The 26,810-nt window shown below is 45.6% G+C and overlaps 1 protein-coding gene across 1 annotated transcript in view; it reads right to left on the reverse strand.

Moving 5' to 3' along the window:
- The window catches only part of CACHD1 (cache domain containing 1), a 648,022-nt gene extending 621,485 nt beyond the window's left edge, over positions 1-26,537 (reverse strand). The window contains exon 1 of the mRNA XM_069641991.1: positions 25,964-26,537. Coding sequence (XP_069498092.1) covers positions 25,964-26,149 — 186 coding nt within the window. The 5' untranslated portion in view covers positions 26,150-26,537. The remainder of the gene's footprint in view (positions 1-25,963) is intronic.
- Between the last annotated feature and the right edge of the window lie 273 nt (positions 26,538-26,810).

Consider the following 26,810-nt stretch of genomic DNA (forward strand, 5'->3'; position numbering starts at 1 on the left):
CCATCACTCTAAGTAACCACCGCTGGTTTAACACCCCCAGCCATGCGTTTCTCCTCAGGCCTAACTCTCGAGCTGGATTAATTCTGCCGGAGCGTACACATTCTCCTGACCTCTCAGCCACCACACCTACCACTAAGAAGCAGCTACCACATTAACCACGCACCAGCTGCACACATACTTTGTGCGCACACGCACCTTTTGTCTCTCTTCACCCTCTCTACTGACTCGAACCTCGGTTCCCAAGGGCGTTCAACCTACCAGCGCCTTCAGACCATACCAATGGTATATAAGGCGCTATATAAATGCAAAATAACAACAATAACAATATTGGCAATTCATGTGCCCGTTAAAGAACGTGTGATGCTTTAATGAGAAAAACAGAAGATGGGGTGTGGAGGAAAGGGGCAGACGAACTGGGGGTCGGGTTAGGAAGATGGTGAGAGAAATACTCGCGTACAGGAAAACCTTCAAAGTAGGATATAAATACATGTGTCAGGATACCCATGTGCAAATATAGAAACGTGCAGTGAGCGCAAGTGCAGCATTACATTTGACACGTTCGATATGGATGTTAGAAATGTAAGCCACACACACATCCGCAATTAGTAGTAAGTAGAACATGAATTACTGAAGTAAGAGTGTATGACCCCATCCAATACAGGTAGCTTCTATTAAGGGAAAGTAGGCAAGAGGACCTGGAAAGTGAATAGAGTAAGAGCACGTGGAGATTACCACCGTGGGAAGGCTAGGTGGTTTTTAAAAGTTACTGAATATAAGTAGACTACTTGCACCAAAATGAGACCACATCCGCTAACATTTCCCGCCCCGCCCGTGCCATTTTGATTTCGTTTACAAGGGAGCATCAAGAGCACTTAAATCCAGGCAGTCACCTACAGGTCACATGCGACTTCGCATCCTTTCCAGAAATTAATGAAAAATGCCTCCAATCTTGTACATGCTGGGAGTGAGCCAGGATAAGAAGTGGCAGAGAGGTTTCAGTTTTTTTTTTTGTTTTTATTTTTTTTTTTTTTTAAATCAGGCAGCGAATGCTGTTGGCGGAATCAGTAATACTACTGTCTGTGCCTCCGCTGCGCAGTGCCAAAATCACCAAAATGAAGCCGTTTTCAAAAACTAGGCATACGTTTTACTTGTGTGTACTAAGCATCACTTCATTTCAAATCGCCCCTAACGAGTTCCGCTAGTTGTTCCAAAACCTACTAATTGACACCCATGGATTAAGCATATGATGTTAAGCCATTGATGTATGTCACGTCAGAAGCATATGAAGTTTCTTGCTTTGGCAGCTGCATTCGACCTTCATCAAATTATCCTGGAAAGACTCACAGTAAAACATGACACTTCTGCAATGAAGTGGTTTTGTTCCTTCCCTCAAAATAGAGGCAAGTCTGTCAAGATGGAGGAATATGAATCCAGCTTTGAGATCCTAACTGGCAGGGTTCCCATCGATCACCCATTCGGTTTAACATGTATATTAAACCCCAGGGCTTCCCTGAGAAAAATGTGGCCAGGCCGCGTGCCCTCCGCCCCAAACAGTGCCAAATTGCTATGAAATATCATGCGCCATCGCTGCAGCCTGCTCCCAGCACAGTCCCTGGGCACCCCCACCTGCTCCCACCATAGTCTCTGGGCACCATCATCCCACTTCTAGCCCAGACCTTGGACTCTCCCCGCCACCATCCCAGGGCTACCCCGTCCCAGCTCTCACCACAGTACCTGGCTCCCCCACCCTGCTCCCAGCACAGTCCCAGGGCCAGTGGCGGCTGGTGAATTTTTAAGCGGAGGGGCATACATATTTCCCCCAGATATGCCATAGCCACCGCGCATAGTAAGGAAGTCCGAACCAATAAAGGGCGGTCCTGGGGGATTCTCGCCCCCCTTTTTTTTTTTTAAAGATTGTTAAAATGCTGCATTTTAGAGCAAATAAATTAGTAAAAAGTCAAACACCTGTAAAAAAAATATGAAGGCACACAAATGTTTCTGAAAACAATTCTGAGAACAAATGTCCACAAAACTGGTTACATCACCTTGCATATGCTTCTGCAAGTTCACTTGGATGGCACACAATGCTGATTAGCTTTTGACACTGGACATCAGTGCTCGAAGACTAGGCAAAGCCAAGCTAGTTGTTAAACAATAGGGTATTAAGGAGGCCACGAACGCAAAGACAATTATAATATAGTCTGTTTTCTGGCACTCTAGTAAGCAGAATGCTCTATTAACTAGCACTTGTCTTTACATCTAATAAATCCATTCCATATATTGGAATATGACGATTAGCAATGTTTTGAGGTTGGATGACTGGGTTATCAGAGTTCAGACTCTAGCCTCCCAATACACAGAAAGGACAAAATAACATTTTTCCTTTTATTAGACCCTGGGTGCACCACCCCCCTGGACACGGGGCTGTGCCCAACTCCCCCAGGGTTGGGCACAGAGAGATGGGTGTGAGGGCGATTTATAAGCATAGGGGGAAGAAGGGAACCCCGTTTGTTGTGGCACTGATCTTCACCAGTTAAGGTAGTAGGTCAGGCGCGAGTGAATGATGAGTCTTACTACTTTGGTTTGAATGCAGTGTCGATTATTGCAATATGGTTGCCACAATCATAAAGCACTTGTAGTGCCAATCACATTAAGAGTGCCAACACGTGTTGCGACGATAGGGTCTTTGTCAAGGTGGGTTGGGTGATGCTAGTATATATTCCCGTTAGGGGAGTGCTTTTATCGAAAGATCGCCGTAACCATGCATCTCTCTCTCTTCCAGAAGCCCCGCTGGCCTTACGTTTGCTATCCAGCACTCCCCTAACAGGAGTGTATACCAGAATCTTCACTGGCTCCCCATCAAGGAGAACATTCTGTTAGACGGGAACTTTGGTGCACAAGTGCTATTTTGGTCAAGCCCCCACCTACTTGAAGACCTCTATTCCACAGTACTGTCCTAACAGAACCCTTCGCTCCTCTAACAGGTAGATCATCTGGCCATAGTATAAACGGACTGGGAAGATCTTTCCCTGTTGAGGCAGCGACTTTTTGAAACTCGCTTCCTTTCGCCTTGCGGTCTGAAGCCATCCTTGCTACATTCAGAAAATCTCTGAAAAACACATCTGTTCAAATGAATTCTTCCAGCCTAATCCAGCTGCTCGTGTCCTGTTTTCTTGATGGTTGTGCTTCTGTCTTTAAGTTACGGCGCCGTGATGCCTGTGGGCTTTCGGTGCCTAATAAAATGCACGGTAAAACTTCATCTTAATGGTGCAACAAAATATGGATTAAAAGAAAGATTTGCTATTTTTATTTACTTTAAAAACCTTGCATTGGGAATGAGAATTGGTGTGCTCCGTGAAAATCCTTTACTGCAAACTTCAAAACGCAGGGAGTAAAATAAACACTGCCACAGAAAAATGTCATCCTGACCCAGAGACCATCCTAATGTTAAAATCCTGGTGGCAAAAAGCACTGCAGTTACATTTACTCATTTAAAGCTAAAAAATACTTTCAAAAATCATTTGCAAAACACCAGAAAAGTTAGAGGGTCTATTAAGAATTAAAAAAACCTTTCACCTGAAAAGCGACAGTAGTATATAATCCATTTGAGTCAAGTCACATATGCAAAACCGTAGCCATCACTGGAAGTCCACCTCCAGTTCAGAGCTACATCGGCAAGGCATTAAGGGTATGCCAACTGCCCTCAAAATCCTTAGAAGTATCACTTCTGGCACTTGGTTTTGCAGGAGATGCCTGAACGCATGAGGTTCCCCCAAGCGCAGATCTGCGATTTGAACCACTCAAAACATCACGTGGCACGGAGGGATTTGGATTTTTTGTTTTTTTTAATGGCGTAGAATACCCTAGAAGATTATATAAACTCTACATTCGGGTTCCTTACTGCCGCTAAAAACGATCCAGTCCGCAGGATAAATTCACAGAGGGAAGGTCCTGTTGCCACAGCTTGACAGAGTTGCTGGAATATTAAGTGCTTGCTATTATATCAGCCCAACATAAGAAATGCTGTGAAAAGGCACCCCCGCATCAAGCCCGTCCAAATGCTCTGCTCTTTCAAGCACGCCTTATCAGCCTGGCAGCAGAACTGCTCTACGAACCATTCCCGATTCCCTCCCTCCCTCCCTGGGCGTGATTTGCGGCGCTCTTCGCAACGGCAGCAAAGGGGGACAGCTAATTATCCACCAATCCACCTCGCTGCACCACATCCCCAACTTTTATCTGCATAGGACAGCTGTACTGCCTGCGTTTGAAGTGAAATGTCAGTCTCGGCTAATGCAAGGCGGCTTACATCGCTAATGATGCATCCGCGCTTTGAAGTAACAACTCAAAGGCCAATTAACAATTCAGATTCATCCGCCTAAGCCCGCCTGTTCTCGCGGTCCTGCCGCTGGCTCCTCGCTCCCGCTTTTAAAATGGACGCTGGGAAACAAAACAAAAGTGCACGTAGGAAACGATGCCACACTGCTGCAGTCTTCGGCTTTCATGCAGCTTTTGGAACGGAACCAACACACAATCATGTAAAACAGGTGATATTTTACTCTCCTGGTTGCCACTCTATACTTAGCATAATATACGCCATGTCCAAAGAAAACGAACCCTAAACCATTAATCAGGTAGCGCATATGTTTAATTCCTTAACATCAAGGAACCACAAATCATAAATCTTAAGTCAAACAAGCAAAAGCATCTTTGTGAACTTAATTACTGCATTTACTGATGGATGCAAACGTAAAGAGCGTTTCTAACATGAATGGGGACGTTCCAGAGAAAGAGGTAGACAAAGCATGCACAGTTCAGACTGCACACACTGCTCTACTGCAGTTCGGGGGCCGTGCACCAGTACACAGATGGGCGGAAATCATGTTAGCACAGTAAGTGGTTATTGGCCCAAGTAGCTGCAGCAAGCACAATAAGCGCAGGTCACTAGTGTACAGCAGGTAAATGAATACATGCAACCCACCATAAGAGGGGGGGGGAGGCAGTTCCTCCCAGAAATCAGCCTCTAGCTGTGAAAACCCGTCAGAGGGGAAGCAGGCCGATTTGTAACCCGGTTGACCTGTGCATATGGCCCATCATCCTCCAGATTCCATTATATACCCCATCTTATGGTACAATTAATAAGCCCACCTGCCTGTGGCGATTTACCTGCAGCATTTAAGAGGCAGAAGGAGGCATGTGGTCGCTTGCACATACATGGAAATGGACCCATGAAACACACGGGTAACTCATATGCACTCCAAGGCGGGCAAAAGGCCCATTTTAGGAATGCAGTGCATGCGAGTTACCCGTGTGTCATGTGTGTATTATTATGCATGTATTGCTGCTTCTTACAGACCTAGGACATTACTCACGGGCACCTGAAGTATATCTGAATTTCTACTTAAACACTTACCTTGCTGGAACTAGCCGTGCACCCCCCATTTCTTGATTTTCGTATGCACGTACAGCTGCGTTAAGCCCGACATCCATACAAACCAGCTGAACACCGAAAGTTTAAACAGAGGAAAGATAGTCAAGTCAAACCCACAAGATCCATTTGCTGGGGCTCCGAGCTGTAAGGACAGGCAGATCCAAGCGATGACTGCACAAAGTACAGCTTTAAGCTTGTTTCAGTTTTATTTTAGTGACCACAAAGGATGGGTGGACGATCTTAAAGTCCAGTGCCAGGGTTCTGAGCTGCTGGGAGCCATTTGCTCCTAGTAATAGTCTAGCCAGTGACCACTACCGTTGGCTGCTGGTGCCCTATAACCATGCTTATGAATGACGGGTCACCGTTTGCATCGCATATGAAAGTCAGATTAGTGGCCCGCTATGCATGAGCTCCTCATTTTGCAGGAGAGAAGGAGCAAAGTGGCATCACAGAAAAGAGATGGCGACAGAGATAAGAAACTTGTGGCAATAACTCAACCAAGATGGATGCAGTAACAGAAACAAACATAGTGGTAGAGTTAGATGTCCCAGCAAAGATAGCAAATGGCTAAACAACAAGTAGCAGCAAGGCGGAACTGACGGGCAAGAAATGTAAAAGGCAAAAGAAAAACAAAGAAAGAAGGGGATGCAATGAAGGATGGCTGAGGCAGAAGAATCAGCAGACACAGTCAGCAATAGAGAAAATGGACAGGGGGGTTTATGGTGTGTGCTGCCACCGTTGACGTGGAAGGCAAGCCAAAATGGGGAAGGCTGTGTGGAAGACCCCAGGCAGAGCCACACTTTTGGGCCGGGAAATTAACAGACCCGGTCAGAATGTGTTGTGTGTGCAGGTGGACTGGGTCCCTCCTGTGGCAACAGGCAGGCTACGCCAAAAAGTGGGAACACAAAGGAAGGCACCAAAGTCTTTGCAAAAAATCAGGAACAGATTTATTACAGGCCGAGAAGTATACTTCTTGCCAGCAGAGTACGGAATGCATAATAGACATGAATGATTGTCTGCACTGGGCTGTGGGCACACGGTGGGGCATTTATGGCTGGCATACAAGCTAGGCACTCCCACTTGCTTGGGAAGTACCCTTGGATGCATGTGGGGGTGCAGAACATAACTAAAGTGGCATGCCTTCCAGCAGGTGGCGCCATTGGAAGGGGGTTAAAAAAATACAAGAATCTTCTTCAAAGTGAAGTAGTATGATATTTGACAAAGGAACTAGACTTGGCTGTACTGTCTGGAAATTGAACCCACATAAGAGCAATCAGACAAAAAGAGGAAGCCTTCGGGATCACTGCAGAGGTCTCCCACAAGACCCTGCTTTAAGTAGATGTTGTGCTGTCCTCTATTGGGTCTGAGGCGTCAGGCCCCTCCCCCGCTTCCACCTGCCAACTGCGAAACACAGCTTTTTTCATGATAGCATGCCACAAAGTCAACTAGAGTAAGCTTTGAGTCATGTGCTCAAGGGTACAGTTCGATAATTGGGGAATTAAGGAGCCCAAGGACAGCGAGAAGTATTTGTGGATCCATTTTGTAAGGGAACAAAGAAAGTGATGTAGAACTTGTAAATACTGGCCTTGTGACTGGAGAACAATTTTCTTTTGCAGGGACAAACTGAACCACGCTCGGAGGGGAGACAAAGCCTATAAACATGTGCAGTGTTGTATGTGCTACAAATGCTCAGAGTGATAGTCTGCTCTAAAAAGGTTACAAATCCCTTTGCAAGTTGCCTAGAATCTTACTAAGGGAGGGAGGAAAGAACCTCTTTATACCTCTGTGTGTAGCGAACAGGGGTGTGCGTTTGGCCTTCCCCTGAATAGAAGGATTTCATCAAGTATTTACATGGTGTTTGGCAAATTTCTCTTGCAGCGGGATCTCGAGAAAGGACCTGCTCACGACAGTGTGGCATGCACCCTTATGGACACATACCGGTTACTCTCTAGGGGCGCGAGAATGTTTCAGAGAAACGCATCTCAAAGGCTAAGGCATACCGTGAAATATCAGCCAATCCTGTGGGTCCCTCCGGCAAATCTTTGTAGAATAAATATTAGGAGCTTGAAGAGGAAACGCTGAATGGAAGGGGACATCCAACATGTAGAGGATGCCTAAAGGGGCAACTCGCCTTCCTTGCTTCAACGGTGACGTGCTAGGTTTAGCAAGGGGAACATTTTACACTTACCACTAGATAATGAGGTGGCGAGTTATGTTTTCCTGCCTGCCTAGTAGCTTGCAACTTGAAATTGTGCACCCTGGGTTTAGACTGCTCAAGGTATAGGGGCAGCACTGTCATGTGAGAGGAATTTACCAAGAGACTACGAAATCCCATACCCTGGGGACAGAACACAAGATGGGCTGTCTCTTGGGGCAGTCTGTCCTAAAGGCCCGAGACAGTTACAATCAAATCAATAACGTTTATTCAATGGCTTAGCCAAAACATGTATAATCATCAAATGATAAAACAAACGATTTAAAACATTGCATAAAAACTGTTGGAATGATTAATACAAGTAATTAAGATAAAATAAATACCCTCCCACCCATTGTGAGTGTACTTGAAGGGGAAGCAGATTTGGAAAAGGTACTGTGGTACTGGTATTAAGACCTAGGGGCAGAACTGTAAAAAAACTAAAAGGGCAAAAAATGACCTCCAGGGGTGCGTAGTAGGGTAGACCTTTCATTGATGGTCAACGATCAGAAAACACCATGTTGGTAGTACTGGACTCGGTCCAGATGCAAACCACAGGCTCTTAGATTCAGACAGTTGCAACAAAGCCTCTCGTGACCATATGATGCAACATTGCCCATGGGCGAGGGATTTTTGGCAATAGACATGGATAGACTTCCTCTTAGGGAGTTAGTTTTAACCCTTGCCAATACCAACTACACTTCAGCTATTCGTACCTTTGGTCAGGAATGGCATGGCAACTCGCTAACTTAATCATTGCCCATAGCTAATAATCAGAGTTTAATAGTATTGAGGGTATGTTTAAAGGCTGTAAAAGGTAAAGACATGATGTTCAAAGGTCAGGCGTTAAGGATCATCTGTATACAAGATTAATTTGGGGAGCTCTAGACTTGGAAAAATTTAATTGGGGCACTTGTGACATGTTCACGCAGATCGCGTTTTGTCTCCCCACGTGTTCACTTATGTGCTTGTCCCTAGCCCTATAGCTCATTTGTGCTCTTTTGCTCTATGAACAATGAGGTAGAGAGGTGCTAGGTGCCGCCTTCAGAGGCCAGCTTCAGGCTCTCGTGCATGGGTTCCCAAAGACATGCTATCCAGCCTACAGGTACCCCAGGTGCATGCAAACCACAACAGACTCCCATAGGATGCATGCATGTATCCTCAAGATGAGCCACACTACCTGCAGGATGGGGTCTGTGAGACAGAAGGAGAAATACTTGTATATACGGATGATAAATTGGAGAATTAAAATGCAGACAAGCGCAACACAAAAGCGCCAGCTACTAAAGCATGGTTTATTTATTTTTTACATTTATATAGCGTGCTTAACCCTTGGGCATCTAGGTGCTTTTTACATCGTTTTTCTTCTCGAACACAGTATAGGAGGGTTACGATCTCAAAGCAGGAGGGTGGGGTCGAGGTGGAAAGAGGGCGTTCCACAGAGTGGCCGAAGAAACGGGAGCCTCCGGCTTTGGCATGCTTGAATCTTGGAATGCAGAGGCGGCTGGCATAGGCAGACCGAGTGGGCCTGGTCGTGGCTTTTTTGGACAGTCTATCAGACAGGTAGCCCGAGGTGATATTGTCAAGGCAACAGTGAGCGGTGGTGAGGATCTTAAATTTTATCTGTTTTCGGACTAGGAGCCAGTGTGCTGCTCTCCTGACTGAGGTGATGTGGTCACGTTTGTTAAGCCTCAGCACGACTCTCAGGGGTTGTTCTGAATGGTTTGCAATTTGTTCAAGTTCGCTCAGAGGTGCCTCCCAGGAGGGCGCTGCAATTATTCAATATTGCACCAATAATGGCCCTGGCCAGGTCCAGGTAGTTGTGCGTTGAAAGGAAGGGTCAAAACACATTGATAATGTCTCTGTCCAGATGGTGTTGGACTCATTCACCAGAGACACTGGCTAGTATCATGAAAGTTGAAGTCCAAAACATCTGGAAATCATGAAATAAGTAACCATCTACTGCTTGACAATCTAGTGTCTTTTTTGACAGCTGATCTAAAAATGTATCAACACTGTTCGACCTTCAAATGTCGAATGCAAACAGAAGCAATATTTCCTGTATTATCATCATCAGTATCTACACGAGTCATCAACACTATGCTCACACTGGATCAAAATCGAGAATCATGTGCTCAGATTGTTAGGAAGACACTCAGTCCATCTTTACCAGTAAACAAGATAAGAAGTATAAGACCACCAACATTTTATTGTTATGCTCACAGAGACATCCTCAACCAAAGTCAATGATCACAGGCCAAAGGCTTTATCAAAACTGGTCCTCACCCTCATCGTTCCAAAAGGACTAGTAAAGCTTTATGCCTTTGAGAAAGGTGCTCTACAGGAGAACTGCCAACACCCTAGCTATAAAGCCATGCTTTAGATGCACATGTGGTAGAAAATGGACACGTTTTATCCAGTATCCACCACACGACAGTCAGATTGAGGCTCGAGCTATCTTTAAGGATGGTGCGACAGCATCCGACAGCGGGTAGTGCAGATTCCAGCTTTAGATAGATTGTCAGATACAGTTTGCATTTATTGCTGGGGCAAAATTCCAAGAAGCAGCCTAGTGGGCAAGGATTTAAAGCACCCCCCCCCCCTCAGGTCTCCATATGCGATTTCCTACTTGCCAAGAGTCAATTATCACTCTCCAGTGGCTAGTGCAAATTTTGAGACATGGATGAACAACATACATTTTAAAAAAGGCACAGTGCTCGCTTGACAGTAATGTCCGATCTATCAAGAAAGTTGAAACCCCTCTCATGTCCCAGAATACAAGGGGCAGAACTTCCAAAGGCATTGAAATTATATTAACACTACACCATGGTGCCTCCATTGTACCAGAGACGGAATCAAAACAAATTGCATGAATGGTGCCAGGCACCAAATCATGCACTAGTCTCTTATCGCACACGGGCAGCCACCATCTTCACCCGTGGCAGGAGATGGTCCGATCAGTGGGTGTTCCAACATTAAAGGGAAGGTCATACATTATGATTTGTGAGCAAGCCGCAGGCATTACAAAAAAGCAAACGTCCTTTCCCATTGGTATCAAAGAAAGCATCGTCACTAATGTGGAAAAGGACAATCAAGCCGTTGCCAAAGGAACAACGGGAAGGAGCGGGTGTGAATACACTATTCAGACACCACTTTCTAAGGTGTAAGAAAGAGTACAGAGACATTCTCAACATACTTTGATTCAGGCAGATTAAACAAGTCAACAACTAAGGAGTGGAAGGAAGATATCTTTGAATTGTTAACACTGGCATTACTCACGACAACCAACTAACTATCTCTGCATGCCATACCCTTACAACATGGGACTCAACCTATGAATATCAAGCATCGCCCTAAACCAAAATGGGAAGTCCTGGGTCACATCCCTTCTGTACGCCATGACGAGCAACCGCAGACATTCTGCTCTCGTGCTCGGTCCTCAGGAAGGTGAAGCTTGGCAATCCTCTCACATCGGTCCCATTATGTATGGCGATTATGGCAAAACGGACAAGTGATGCATGTAAAGTATTGCTTTGGGCAAGCACATCCGTGCCATTAAAGAAAGGAGCTGCACCAAGGTCTATGGCATTGCGCATTAAGAAAAGACATAAATGTCTAAACTATCTGCATAAGAAAGGAAAAAAAATAAAAATAAAAAAAAAAAAACACGTAGGAAAGCATATAGATAAAAACGCTGCTCCCCCTAAATCAAGAGGCAATCCGAAGGAACGACTGACCAAAGTTAAATTCCTCCTGCCAGCTCTCCCATCAACCAAGATTGCAGGCTGGACCCAAAAATGGCATCATCACCTGGTTATAGTATTTCGTTCATACTTACTTTTGGTAAAATTACCATAAATCAGCAAATGCAATGCAAAAACAGTCAGAACAGAATATCAGCATTAGTAAAATCCAATGCTAGACAGTAAAAACACAAATCTGAATTTATGATCGACAATTTTAAAACATTAAAAACAGTTCTTATAGAGCAAATATGCAATCGTTTTAGCCAAGTCAAAATATCTATGTTACAGGGGCAGTCATTTCAGCTGGTCATAGTATTAAAAAACTTAGTAAAATAAGTGTCCCCAAAAAAAATTATAATAATAATAATAAATAAAAGACTAACGGAAACAACCAACCAAAGCACACGAAGGACGTTTTGTTCCCACAAGCTAGAAAGAGATCCACCTGCCAGGCTTACTCAATAGATCCAGTGGTGTACCGAGTGGAGGGGGGAAGAGTTACACCCCCCCCCACACCCCCGCCCAGGACAGGCTCTTTTGAGAGCCTCACCAGGACATTTGTCAGTGGGACACTTCTCGCATTTGGCTCCTCCATGAGGGTGCTCAATGGGAAAGTTGTCCCGCTGGCAGGACAATGAGTGCTGAGCAATTCCTGCTCAGCACGCTCATTGTCCTGGCAGCAGGACACCTTACCCTTTCTGAACGGGAGAGGTGTCCCGCGGGCAGGACAACGTCCAATGGAGCTCTGGACAGCAACAGGCTCTCACGTTGCGCTGCGTCAACCGAGCATTTCATTGTGAGCCATTAGTCACTGGTGGTGGGGGTTGGGAGGGGGGGGCGGGCACTATTTGCAGCGACTTTGGTCCCTTTGAGAATGGGAGGAAGTGATAAGAAGTGTAAAGGGTGCATAATGCTGCAGGCTTTATGAAATAAGGACTAAGGCTTTAAAATCCAAGGGGGATTTGTAAGGCTCACATTAATCCGCATGCTGCTATTGGGACTGCATGTAGGATTGGCCATACTCTTCTTGCGCAACATATTTCTATGACAATGTACATAGTGTATGGTTAGTTTACTATGAAAGGCTACTTTATTATGTAAAGTGGTTTGCTGCCAAAGCAAAACCATAAAATATATCTTTATCAACTAAAGCTGGGAAATGTGCTCAGTGGCTTAAATTCTCCACATCCCAGATTCACCATTTAACCAAATTATGTGATCCTGGGCAAATCATTTAATCGCACGGTCTCTAATCTGCAGCTCTGTTAGTGATTCACTTTGTAGCGTATGTTAATATATCATGATGTTACTTAAAACAGGGTTCAAATAATAGGGGGGGTGGGGGAATACTGAACAGGTCATTTTCTCCCTGCTCCCAGTAAGAGCTGGATCTTTCAGAGAGCCACCACATCTGAGTGGCATTTCAAGGGTTTCCCATACCAGTGTAAAGTGAGCAAATGTTTTGGCGCTATGTAAAAGCGCTTCCTTATGCATCTGTACCGTGGTATATCTCTGTAAAATGCTTGATGCTTCTCAAAGCCAGGTCAGCGCAAAATATATATAATAATAAGTAAATACAAAGTAAATGGTCTAGGTGCTGGTTTACGTAAGGAGGGTCAGGAGGCAGCGATGATAGTTGGCACCAATCCCCAGTAAGATGCTGCCTGCGCAGCAGAATAAACAGCAAAACACATAACATCCCGAGTTCAGGTGAGACATTAAACCTACCTACCGAGAAAGGCGATCTTTAAGAAAAGAAAAAATACATCACTCTAACAATCTAGGTGCTACTCATAATTCCTTATAGTGAAAAAACCGTGTTAAAGTGATGTTATGGTTGCAATGCAAAAGGACAGAAGCAAAACAACTCAAAAGCGCGTGGTGGCAGCGAATTATGGCTGGGTTTCATTGGTTTGCGTGGCAACTTGACGCTCCTTTAACCAAAGTTGGCGTCACTTTTTAGGTTTAGCGATAGTATAGATCAGTTATTGGTATGGCATACGGTGACGCTTTAAGCCTGGCTTTTGCAGCAAATATAAAAGAATGAAAGGACTACACAGTTTACTGATTACATACACACGCACTACATTCAGTGAAAAAGAGAGCAGTGAAAGAGTTCAATGCCACAAAAGCCTTGAAATGTAGTTTAAAAGCACTCAGACTCCGTGGTGCACCCAAGTGCACGTTGATGATGTCTCTGGAAAGTAGATCACACCGACCTCCCATGCCCTGCTGCCATTGTGCCCAGAACATGGCTGAAGGCCATGCCTCAGGCCCTGACCACACTCGGCACAGATGGCCCTTCGGACCCCAAAGCAGCTTCTGCGTCTAGCCACAGGCCAGATCCAGTGGCTACTTTACCAATGTAGCGGGTGCATTCATTACATCGCCTTTAAAACTCCTCCTATACACTATGTTCATCATACCTCTTGATTTGCACTAGCATAATATTTTACTCTGATGGGTAGGTTCCCCATGTTACCCGGGGCGTTCGAAAAACGAAGGGGATAAAACAGATACCCCATCTCAAGCCCGCCCCAAACTCGCAAACTTTGCGATATCAACTATTTCGGCTGCTCAGACCCTCCTGAGTGGAACATCCCTCTCCAACACCGCTAATATTTTCAGAACTTTTTTTTTGCATTTTATTCTGATTTACAGAGAGATTTACGCCAAAGCACTTGACAAGTTTGAAATGTTTCATTCTTGTGAAAACAGCTCAGAGGCTGCATGGACTATGGGGTAAGTATACAAGATTGTGGTGCCGGGGGCACCCTGTTCGCCATCACATTGTTAAAACAGACTGCATCATACCAAAACTCCACGCGGCAGATCTGCACTGCGCGGTGCCCAAAGTATTTCAAATTTGGAGCAAATCCTTACAGCAGTTTGCGATGTGTGCCTGTTTAATGAAAGAGAATGTTCCTATGGGAAAACTAAAAGCTGAAAAAACCACCCATTTTCAATGCTTTATAAAACTTTTAAACCCAAATATGCAGGTGCACCATCCACCAATTTGCCGGAACATTTTACACAGATGTCAAATGAGTCAAACGTTATTAACAATACAATTTTCACCGTAACTACAGAGTGACAACCGACGCCCCATAACAAGTACGATGTATGGACGCACACACTTCTTAACCCTCCTATCTCAGTGCACACACACACACATTCAGAAAGCAAGCAGCATAATCACGCATGCGTCCTCTGCGGTCCTCTAGGTTCATGCGGGCAGAGAGCCAAGGAGCATAATCACGCATGCGTCCTCTGTGGTCCTCTAGGTTCATGCGGGCAGAGAGCCAAGCAGCATAATCACGCATGCGTCCTCTGCGGTGCGGTCCTCTAGGTTCATGCGGGCCGAGAGCCAAGCAGCATAATCACGCATGCGTCCTCTGCGGTCCTCTAGGTTCATGCGGGCCGAGAGCCAAGCAGCATAATCACACATGCGTCCTCTGCGGTCCTCTAGGTTCATGCGGGCAGAGAGCCAAGCAGCATAATCACGCATGCGTCCTCTGCGGTTCTCTAGGTTCATGCGGGCAGAGAGCCAAGCAGCATAATCACACGTGTCCTCTGCGGTCCTCTAGGTTCATGCAGGCAGAGAGCCAAGCAGCATGATCACACATGCGTCCTCTGCGGTCCTCTAGGTTCATGCAGGCAGAGACGTATACAATAAGGCCAACTAGGCCCTGTGCTAGGGTGACAGAGCGTTTCAATGCTGTAATTTTTTTAATATAAAGTTAATTTTGTTTCTCAAGAGTCGGGCTAATCCACAACAATGCCCGAGTAATTATGATAACTATAATCCCAATGTGACAGCTAAAGTCTTTGATGGCCAAACTTGATATTTACAGAAGCTTTATTAGGACAACTTTTTTTTGGTTAAACATTTTTCATAAATAATAAGGAAATGCGTACCAATCCCAGCGTGCATTAGGTATTTAGTGATTCAGTCATACACTCTCACAGACATATGACATATAAACTTCAGTTCTTGGGTCAATCTTACGTTGCCAAAATGCTCTTTAATATGCAAAACTGCCAGAAGCTCATTGGATTTATTGGTGCAACTCCCCATTTTTTGATGTGCATTTGGTTAAATAACAACCTCTACACAAGTTAACAAGACAACAGTTCATCAATGTATAAATCATAAATACTTCAAATTAATAAAACAATGGTTCTACATAGTAACAACCTCATAAATTGGATCACATAATTTCATAAAATGCATTAATAGATAATAAGAGCCATCCGAAAGTAAAACATACTTTAGGATTACAATGTGTATCAACATCTCCTTATAAAATGAGCAGCCAAGGAAATAAAGACTCTCCTGAATAGACCACTCCAAAATTGATCGTTCGTAATAGCTTCAATGTCTTGCACAAAAGATGGGCTTTTTGGGTAGCAGTGGGCAGCCTGTAAGAATAGGTCTACCAGTCTCAATACCCGACTTGCATATCCTACACATTCTTAAATCGTGTGGTATTGTTTTCCAGGCGCCCACGACTCCCTTACTATGAAGCAGATTAAATCTCAAATTAATTATAAATGTCCTTAATTTAGCACATTTTTCTTTTAAAAAAAATATGAAAATGGTAGGGGGAAAGGGAAGCCTGGCTAGAGAATACAGAGTACTTGTTTAGACCAGATCGTTTTTTGCAGCACAACCAAGAGTGATGCCTTTTGCTTCAGCTCTCTAAGAGATAAACCAAATTTAAATGGTTCATCAACTTCAAGACCAATCATTTTGTGGAACTGATTAATCTCTGCCACGTGGGCCTTTAATTTCCTGTGGCTACACGTTCCCCATTTATCACAGCAAACAAATATGAATGCAAAGAGTCACTGTCGCTATGATTCATCAGTTTCAAATAAAGGGTGCTATGCAAGATCTCCAATCTGTCATTAAAGATATGAGACAAAGCTCACAACAAATAGCATCTATCGGCACACATTGTGGTAGTCCAAGATTACCCCACCAAATCTTTCCTTCAATTAGATATAGCCATTTTACCCCCTTCTACCCAAATGCCTCCAATCCATACACGATGCAGGGAACGATCACCATTGGAGTTCTTTCTAATCAACACACACACACAGTGTTGAGCAATCAGTTTTATGTTTAAATACATACGACATGCATTTTTTTTTAAAGAGCTGGTAAAGGTTAAAAACGATGCATCAGTTTACAATATTTAACTCAGACCTATGCTTAAGTCAAGCACATATGCTTAAGTCAAGCACAGAGTTCCCACAGTTGGGCAATAAACCGATGTTCAGAAGCAAACGCTACTTTCCCACGCCGGCCCCACATTTTGGAAGTCTCTGGCCGCCCAAAAGGTGGAAGCATAATGAGATTGTACAGAAGTTAAAATGATGAGTAAATCCAAACATGCAAGTGCATCAACAAACCTGTGAAAGGATACCCAAAGCTATAGCAGCGCGAGAAAGAAAAGAAACGTGGGCCACAGCTGTAAACAAGAAACGGTCTGTTGTATCCAGTCAAGAAATCCATTCAGCCATCTTCCAAAAGCTGTCAAATAAGCAAGCACATGGCACCCCTGCTGGGTTTATCATGTGTCCGATGACATTGAACTGCATGCTCAGTACTACCAGGAGAACAAACTGCTAAATATGCCACATAATGCATAACAGTTACATTTATGAGTAACCGTTACATGAATTCGATTTTAAATACAGGTTGGACTTTAACTGTGAAACAGTACCTCAAACGACAGAAGGAAATCTAAATATCACAAATCTCAAAATGTTCTATGCATTGTACAACCAGCTCTGAGGAGATCAACATTTTAAGTTACCATAAACGTCAGCTGGGTAAAGGGGCTGGCAAGCACCCAAACCACAATGGTCATTTTGTGCTGGTACGCCTGACTCATTACTCAGTTTTACTCATCGAGCGTTGGCTATTTTGACCAAAGGCACAAACATCAATGATGTAAGCTGCACGTACCACATCATTTGTTATAAAAACTGCCCGCGCAGTGCAGCTATGAGGAATACTGTTGCCTCCCACCCATGCATGTTCAGGGTTGCCCTATCTATTGCTGCACTGTGAGAAAGCATGTCTAAAGGTTCCAAGAACCTTCTGAAACTGTCTTTACTCCACTGGTAGTGTTTATGCTGTACATAGCTTTATTCAGCATAAAAAACTAAAGCACTGATCATTACATACATATCATGAATAAAACAGCATTTCATAAATAACAATAAATAAGTTTAAAACAAAATCTAAAACACAAATACTAAACAATTTTCAACCTGAGTAGCCAAGCTCGGTGTACACATTTTGTGTACACATTTTGCAATGTAACCAATTAAATTTACATCAGAAATACTCTTACAAAATAACAATGCCGGTTCTGATGTTCCGATTTCCTTTTGGCAGAAAACTGGTAGTAAATATGTCTCTCAAATGAGTGTACCCACGATAGAATTTTTTAAAAATTGATTGTCTCCTCGGGGTCACCACAAACTTTACAGTGACTCGCCAGAGAACTTGACCAAGTTGCCATAAATTTGGTTACCTTAAGTGACTTGGTTTGTAGTTGTATGAATAGAGCATGGGCATAAGCAGGAACCACACAATCCAAGTAGGGTTCAAATCCTTCTTGCGGTCCCGACGCAATGTAAAATGTACCCGTCTTTAACTGGGTGCAAGCATTTTTTATTGGGTTTAAAATGGCGTCTTGGCACTTTTGACATGAGTCTTGCAGCTCAAAGTGATCCCCATTGAGTCTTCCGAAAACGTTGCTATATCCATAGTCTCAAAACTTCTGTTAACAAATCTGAGCCATGCTAATGAGCCAGAGCCTAACACATTTTGCAACAAAATCTCCACAGTCTGATCCAATAAAGCATAGGCTTGGTAGCAATCACCTCATTAATGGGCTTAAAGCCACTTTCCCAGCATACGCTAGCCATTTGGCTCCCTGGGGTTGCATCAATAGACTCTGCAAAAAGATGTCATCAGCCACTCAAAACTCTGTTAATGAGTTATAAGCCCAAAGATCGGCCCAATACATTGCGGCTGCCCAGCCTTGTCCTTGGTAGAGTTTAATAGCTGGCCACACTGTACCTCAGTCAAGATGAGGATAAAAACAGCAAACTCCACCATTATATGTCGCCAGAGTAGCTGTAGCCTTAGAGAGATGAGCTGACCAAGTAAGATCTTCTGAAAATCTAATTCCCAGGAAATCGTTATAGCATACCTGTTCCAGTTCATAGGCCACAACCATCACCTTTAGCTTACATTTTTTCCCCAGTTCTTTCTGTCAAATACCATCGCCTTGGTTTTGTCTATATTAAGCATCGTTTAAGGCTCTTGGCATTTTCCTATAAAGATGTTCAGGTTGTGTCTCAGGCCCGACGGGCAGGTGGCTAATAATACAGCATTGTCAGCATAGAAGAGTGCTGGATACCTGTCCCGGCCCAATCTAGGGGTAGCGAGACCGACAGCCAGCTGTTCCTCTATGATGACGTCTATGTACAGACAAAATAGGAGGGGGACCACCAGCAAACACCCCTGGCGGATGCACCTCTCTACATGGAAAGAATCAGCAAGTTCCCCATCCAACCCACATCTTACTGATGCCCCATTATTACTATAAAGTGAATAGATGCTGGTCAGAAGAGATCCTGGGAGACCCTTTAAACTTAACACAGACCAGAGTTTTCTGCGGGAGATACGGTCAATCACAGTACCACAGTCCACAAAGACCACATAAACTTGTGTGAACTGCAACATATTTAGCCAGGATGGCATTCAACCAAAAGCATTGATCTACTGTGCTTATACCAGCCCTGCTTGAAGGCAATTTAAAATATGTCCTTCAAATACCCATGTTTGAAGGCGGGTTATTAACATTTTGGCATAGATCTTGCCCACAGCCTGCAGGGGCGACAGTCTAATTACCCGGCACCCTATGACCCCCCCCCCCATTTATAGATAGAAACTAAAGTGTATAGTGTCATTTGTACACGAATGACGTACTGTTCCCATCACAGCTACAAAATCAAACATGTTTGAGGAGCAAAGGGGCCCATACACTGGGTTCATCTTGGAACAGATCGATCAGCACTCTGTCTGGCCCTGGGGCTTTCCCCACACCCTGACCTTCTATGGCCTCGTCTACTTCGGCAATGGAATATGATGCATGTGCCCCCACCCAATCTACCCCTTTCAATAGGTTATTTGGATTCTTCCAGTCCTTCAACAGAGTTAACTAAAACGTTGCTACCAATCACTCCGGGAGATGGGAACAGTCAGTTGATTACCCTTTTTACTATCACAACCACAAACTAGCTTCCAAGAGTTAACCTGGTCACCTTTCCTACAACATACTAATAGTTTAGCCCATTTATCCTCTTTAAATAGTACCTTTTTTGTTGCTACTACTGACAGGCATATCTTCACTACCTTAAAAGTAATCTGTCTATCTGGACTATATTCCTTAGATAACCCAATGGATCATTCTTCCTTCGCCCTCTGGCAGTCACTATCAAACCAACCATTGTTGGTCAAATCCGGTTTCCTGAAGAAATGAGGAAGAACGTTCATCATATTTTCATAAGAATCTCCAATACTAGGAGAGGTGGCACCAGCAGAAAAAATGTCCATGATTATATTTTGGTTTAACTGTACACATCTAATGATGACCATTTGAGCACCCTTTTGAAATGCCCCATAAGCATGATAGAGCTCCCGTCCCCCCCTACCTCCATGGATGTTCTCTCTGTCAGGCCTAACACTCAGTGTGCAAATCAGGGGGGCAGTGGTCACTATCAGCACGCATGACTAGTTCCATACTGGTTACCATAGCCCAATTGGCCTGGATTATAGTTGCATAATCTATCTGGGAGCTACCCAGGCTACCTGCATAGGTTGGTCTCGCGGGCTTGTCTGGGTGAACCCTTCAATTACAAGCGTGCACATTAATCTTGTTACTTCTGCAGTGGCTGGGTGTGTATGCCCAGGCAAAGTGAACACATTTTAATTGCTATTTGGCCATCTTTTGATGGCGTTCCAGTCCAAAAGGATTAGAGGTGCATTGGCTGCAGCATATGGTAACTTGCCTTAATTACATTTTGCCCCCTGCCAACACCAGAGCTGTAGCAATGAGAGAGATGTTGTGTTCTTTCTTTTTATAAGAGGCGCCAGTGCCACTTACATATATTTCATATGTAAACTTTGACAAGACCGCATGTATAAATGTATCTATGTTGCATTCATATTACAGACCAATCCTCTGCATATTACTCCAAAGTACTCAATGCAGCTAGGCCCGTCTTATCTCGACAAAACTGCCTCACCATTGCTAGGGCAATAATCGGATCAAGACTGGACTACTGCAATGCACTCATTGTAGGGACCTCCAACAAAAACTTGCCCAATCTCCAATTTATTCATAACAACGCCCTAATGGCGGCCACAGGAACTTCAAGAAGGGACCACATCTCTGAAGTTAGAAGGCAGGCTCACTGGCTCCCCATCAAAGAGAGAATTGTCTTTAAAACCCTATCGCCCATGCAAAAATGCCTCCACAATTTGGCACCCCCATACTTGGTCCAAAGAATCATCAAGCATACTTCCTCTAGGCCCTTGAGGAAAGACTACACTAACCTGATCATCAGGCCCAAGACACAAAGAATCTGTGCTGGTGGCTCCAGCTTTCCCACCATAGCCGCCTCACACTGGAATTCTCTTCCCACTCACATAGGTATTATTGACTCCCACCGAGCATTCCGCAAAGCTATCAAAACTTCACTTTTTGTTTAATCAGAACACCTTCACACATGAAATGTACTCTGCCTGAATGTTTTTGCTTTCCATGTGAATCCTCTGTACCTCTGTCTGATCACCTTTGTTCCTGTAATCAAGCATGTTGACTATTGTCACCCGTCTACATTTAATCAAATCTACGTACAATCTCATGTAACAGCGCCTCAATGCCTCTGGGCTGCAAGTTCGCTACACAAATGCAAATAAATAAATCTAGGTGCTTATCATAGGGTGACAGCAGGCAACTCACAAGGGAGCAGATATTAGCATTGAAACCAAACTTTCTTGTTCCAACTTTCGCTCACCTGTGCCCAGTTGACAGCTTATGTTCTGATCACTTCCTCTAAAAGATTGTTCTCCGACCTAACCAAAAGTAGGCAATTGGACTCTAGGGCACTTAACTTTAGAACAAACTGCCTTCTTCAATACTGGGGAGCAGAGATCTGAAAACACTCTTTCAATTAACATTCCAGAGAAGACAAGAGGCTTGAGTTAATAGAGTGGAAGAAATAACTATAATCCCTGCAGCCTTAAAAACGTCTTTATGTTGTTAAGGAGCGAAAATGGGGGACAAAGCGGGATGAAGGGGCGTAGTTTGGCCAAGGAGGCCAGAGTCTGTTGAAGGGCCTGAATCTGGCAATGGTGCATAGTCTGGCAGAGGTGGAGTAAATTTAGGAAGGTGGTGCATGCGCTTAGTTGGGTTTAGGGCTGCAGAAAGCCTAAATACGCCACTGCATGAGGATAGAACAGTAGAAGTAAAGTGTTAAGAAAGCTCAGGGTTAAATTCCCACCACAAACATTTCTGTTCAGTCTGCAAGACACGTTCATATCCCAGCAAGGACAAAATCAGCCTTTCAGATTGATAACGAGAGATCATTAAACCGAGTAACATCAATACCCATTATCGGGAATCAAAATGTGCACGCACTAGAAGCCATTGGCCAGCGGCAACTGACTCAATGTGAGAATGGCGGCAATCCCGGTGAATGCCAGGAGCAGCCCGATTGGGTGAAATGGCAGGAAATGCAAGGTGCTGCACCCGTCCCTCTCCCGGACCCGCCCCAGCAATCCCTCTATGCACGGTGTAGGCTGGGGCACAACTACTACATTGGCGGCCTTCTGGACGCAGCAGCACCACGGCAGGAACGTGGATGATAAGTGGGACTGCCCTGGCGAGTGCAGTTTTTTTAAGACATGCATGTTCATATTGCAATACATCTAAGAACGCATTGCTTTTGTACTGGTTCTTCTATGTCTCTAGGATACCAATATACATATCTAGCCACACACTAACAGAACACTAATCTTCTGGTTAGCCTGTGCGTTGATTAGCACAATAATAGCGTTTCTATTATTGGGAACATTAACAAAATTTAAAGAAAGATTACTTCTAAGTTTACTTTCACCAAACAGGTTTCGAGGAATTTACAATTCGCCAGATCAATGAACGTGTACTACCCACAAGAGTTCTTCTATTGCTATGCTATCAAAATGCACACCACAGGAGATGCTACAAGCAATTCAACTTTATTTTGGTGCAGTCTCACAGTGTTTTGGGGTGGCAGAAAAATAAGGCATACAGGCAGGCCAACGGACAAGGGTTATATCAGACACCTTTATTTCCGGAAAAAATATACATATTTTAAAAAAAGTTGGAAACAGACATGTAGGGCCTTGTGCTACTGCTTTCACCCACACAGCTCCATGGATATGTTTGGAGCAGTACTGTCCATAGTCACAAAGGAAGAAACTATTATTGCTGCCTGATTGGGAGAAGTAACCTATGAATTATATATATCAAAATGTTTGCCGTTTCAAGTAAAAAATTCATTCTTATAAAATATTTCCATTGGGAATTGGACTTAGATGTGTACTCTCTATTACGGGATGTAGTAGTGTGTGGTGTGTCTCTGTTTAGTGGGGGCGGGGGGCACGAGGCTGCATCTGGCGAGTGCAGCTGTAAGCGATGACGCCTCTTGTGTGGTGATAGGAGGCAGCACATGGTGGTCATCGTCCCCATCACGCTGTTGTGACCAGACGCCCTGCTGTCTGCTAGGCGCCACTTCACTGGCTCCCACAACCAAGTGCACCAAGTTTGGTCAAGATGCTCCCGTCCATATATGCACGTAAATGGCCCACGGCGTTTGAATGGGTGGGGGAGCCGGGCATCCACGGGGGGGGGGGGGGGGGGGGGGCGGCGCTTCACGAGCCGGTGTTACGCAAATAAAAAAACGCTCTCAGAATGTCCACGAAACAAATGGCAAGGAACGACCACCACAGAAAACCCCGGAGAGGCGGAGCGAAACAGAGCACGTTTGTGGCCCCCTGGCAAATGCACCCGTGCATGTACAATGAGTGCATTCATTACTGAAAACAAACACCTCGTGGCTCTTTGAATGCCATTCACCGGCCTTTCAAGAAAGATACCAACCGCCTCGGGTGCATACTTGCACACCCAAACGAGCCCAAATGCCAAGCACTGCAGGGATGTCATAGAAATGCAGACTAATGCTGCATGCGGCCCGTGCAGCTGCAGAGCGTGGACCCAATACACAAAACCACTTGAATTGGTCATTGCAGTACAACCAACGGCGTTATTCACATTAACACTAGAGTGCACCAAGGGGCCGCTGCACACAGTATCCAAGCCAGCTTCAGGTGCAAGAGCCGACTGCAGCAAGTCCCACAGGCGACACAAAAAGGCACGCTCGCTCAAAAGCGGGCAACTTTAAACGGCAACCGCTGGGGATGCCAACAGAACTCAGAGCCTGGCAATGTGAGGAAATCACGGTGAATGCCAAACGGAAAGCGCTTCACTAAGCTCTAGTCCACCACAACAGACCAATAAATGGAACGAGTGCAGGAGCAATAAAACGACAAAAAACAAAGAGAAACGGGCTCACACCAGGAAATGCAGCGCACCAGCAATTCATGGCGCTGCATAACTTATTGCTACATTCGTTGCTACCATTTATAGCACAGCCCGAATTATAATTTAAGCAAGGCCTCCTTCTAAGTAATGAGTTTGCATGGAACATTGTGTTGCATAATTTGTTGTTGGATACAAAACAAGCCTTTCACACATTTCAAGAATTAAATCTTCCAAAATAAAAACGCATTTAAAAGCACATATTGCATGGCACGGTTCTGATTGGGTGTGTGGCGTTTTCCGCCACTTAAGGCCCGGTTTTGACTGTGTGCGTTTATAAACAGAGCCCCTGAATCGGCTTCGATGCGTACGTATAGCGTGTTTACTAACAGGTGGACAGAATGCATGCGATGCCTTTTTCTTTTGCTCGGGGAACTAGGTGGCAAAACTTGTTTGTACACCAGCGATCACACACATGAAGACACCTGCCATGAAAGGGTTTAGCTGGGCGCTTAGATTTCTTAAACCCACATTAATGGGGGGCTGATGCCCTGGGGTGAACAGGTAAGTGGATCTAGGGAGGCAGAAAGGCCAAAACAACGTTTGTTTCTTCAGTAAATCGGCAGGGCCGCATATCCTCGGACCATGGCATGATCAGTGACACCGCTTTTACGATTTGTGAACACATAGACCCTTGCAAGAGTGGATAGCTATGCGGGCAGGGAAGTTATGGCAACCGTCTGAACCCCCAATATCAGCTGCTCCTTGAGGTAGCCGTGACCAAAATCCGCAAAATAGTGTCGCGAAACGTCCAAATCAACAAGACAATCATTGCCCGGGAAATCAAATTCCGAATCCATGGGCCGTCTGGGGAGGGTGTGTGTGTGTGTGTGTGTGTGTGGCGAAGAACCATAATGCACGGAGTGTACTAAAATTAAATGCACACACGCAGCCGTAAACACACCACCAGGAGAGCAGGCCTCCAGGGGCTATTGTGTGCACAAAAGGCGTGTAATGAACAATCAGTCCCCTCCCCCACCCGTGCACCGAAAAGTGGCCAAATGCAGACAGCATACCCTCTGTAAAAAGTACACCGAGCGTGAAGGTAGGGCCTGGGTGCCTCCCACCTCCCCCCCCCCATTGTACACCACCACTTCAGTTCTTTCAAGCACCACGACACTGATTCATACCCCACCCTATACATTCGAGCACAACATGCAAGCCCCATATATTCCAGAAGCATAGAGACTATTGAGCGCAGATTTGAAACAGCGACACAGCCGAGTGGAAGGTTGTAAATTAGTTATTTTTAAAAATACTCAAGTGTTGGAATCTACAAGTGGGCAAATTGGGAGGGGGGGCATTCTCGTGCAAGAGGCAGCGGCGTGGGAATAAGACAGGAGTGGGGCCGTGGCCTGATGCGGGGAAAGTTGCAAGATGAACACCTTCAGCTGGACCGGAGAAACACTTCACGTACAGAGCGTGAAAGTGCAAGACGATCCCTGTGGCATAACAACCGTGCCATGCATGATGCAAAACAAAACAGCACAGGGGCTAGAGTGCAAAGTGCATGTGGGCAACCCAGCTTAGGCAGGCACTGTAAAGCTGCGGCACGGCGGCAAATGGCAGGATGCGGGGTGGGGGAGATAACTTAAGGTGAGGAACCAGACACACACAGCTTCAGTGGCGTGTGATTGGGGGGGGGGAGCAGTGGCTGATGCGCCTCCTGGTAAAACACTCAAGAGTGCAACGGTGAAGAAAGGGGCACGTGTTGCGCCCCCAAGGTACTTGTGGAGCCTGTTTTGTGTTGATGGGTAGTTGTGGTAAAGTACGGTGTGCACCATCAGTCACCGGATACCCTGTGACTAGGGATCTTCCAGCCCGTGGTTAGCAAAGCCCCCGGCCCTGCAGCCAGACATACCTGCATGGGGAGCACCCCCAGCTCCTCGGTGGCCAGCCTCCGCATCTGAATGGCCAGCACTTGCGCCTCGTTGAGGATGTTAAACTCTGCGTCCGCGGCTCCGCAACATGCCCAAAGCCCCCCGCAGAGGCACAGCAGCAGCGGCGGCAGCAGCGCCCAGTCCCTCCGCGGCCCCCGGCCCATCATGGCTCCCCACTACTCCAAACTTTCCAAGCGCCACCCGCCGCCGCTCCACAAAACTTCCCGCTACAGCCCGCGACTCCTCCAGAGCCACGCCGCGCCGCCGCCTAGCCGCCGCCAGGGAAGCGAGCTGTGCCCGCCCGAAGCCACCGGCGCCCGGGGCACCACCATCGTCCGCTACCGGCGCCCGGGATCACTGCTGCCTGCGAGTCCGTCCCGAGAAGCGCCCGCTGCTCCAGACTCCAGAGGCGCCACCGAGGGGGAAGACGGTCAAAGCGCGGCCCGGAGCCCACACGGCACGGACGGGAGCCTCTGCTGCTGGAAGAAGCGTCGCCACTAGCACACACAACAACACAGCCCGGCCTGGAGCCGCTGGGCCAGGGAACGGAGCGGGAGCCAAACAAAACAAGAGGCGAAGGAAGGGGGGCGTGGGGGGCGGAGCCTCGTGCAGGACTGGCCACCTACAGCTCAGGCAGGACACTGGAGACCTGTGCACACCCCCCAAGCCCGCCCTCTTCCCCCGGCTGCCTCACTCTGGAACACCGCAAGCACACACCATGAGTTCCCACGTTCTCCCTGCCAGCGGCCACGCGTTCCTCTGTTTTCCTGAAGTCGCATATGCCTTTAGTTAGTTATTGGTGTGATATTGTTTATTTATATAGCGCAT

Source organism: Ambystoma mexicanum, chromosome 1q (assembly GCF_040938575.1).
Source record: "Ambystoma mexicanum isolate Mex_15411 chromosome 1q, UKY_AmexF1_1, whole genome shotgun sequence".
Lineage (NCBI taxonomy): Eukaryota > Metazoa > Chordata > Amphibia > Caudata > Ambystomatidae > Ambystoma > Ambystoma mexicanum.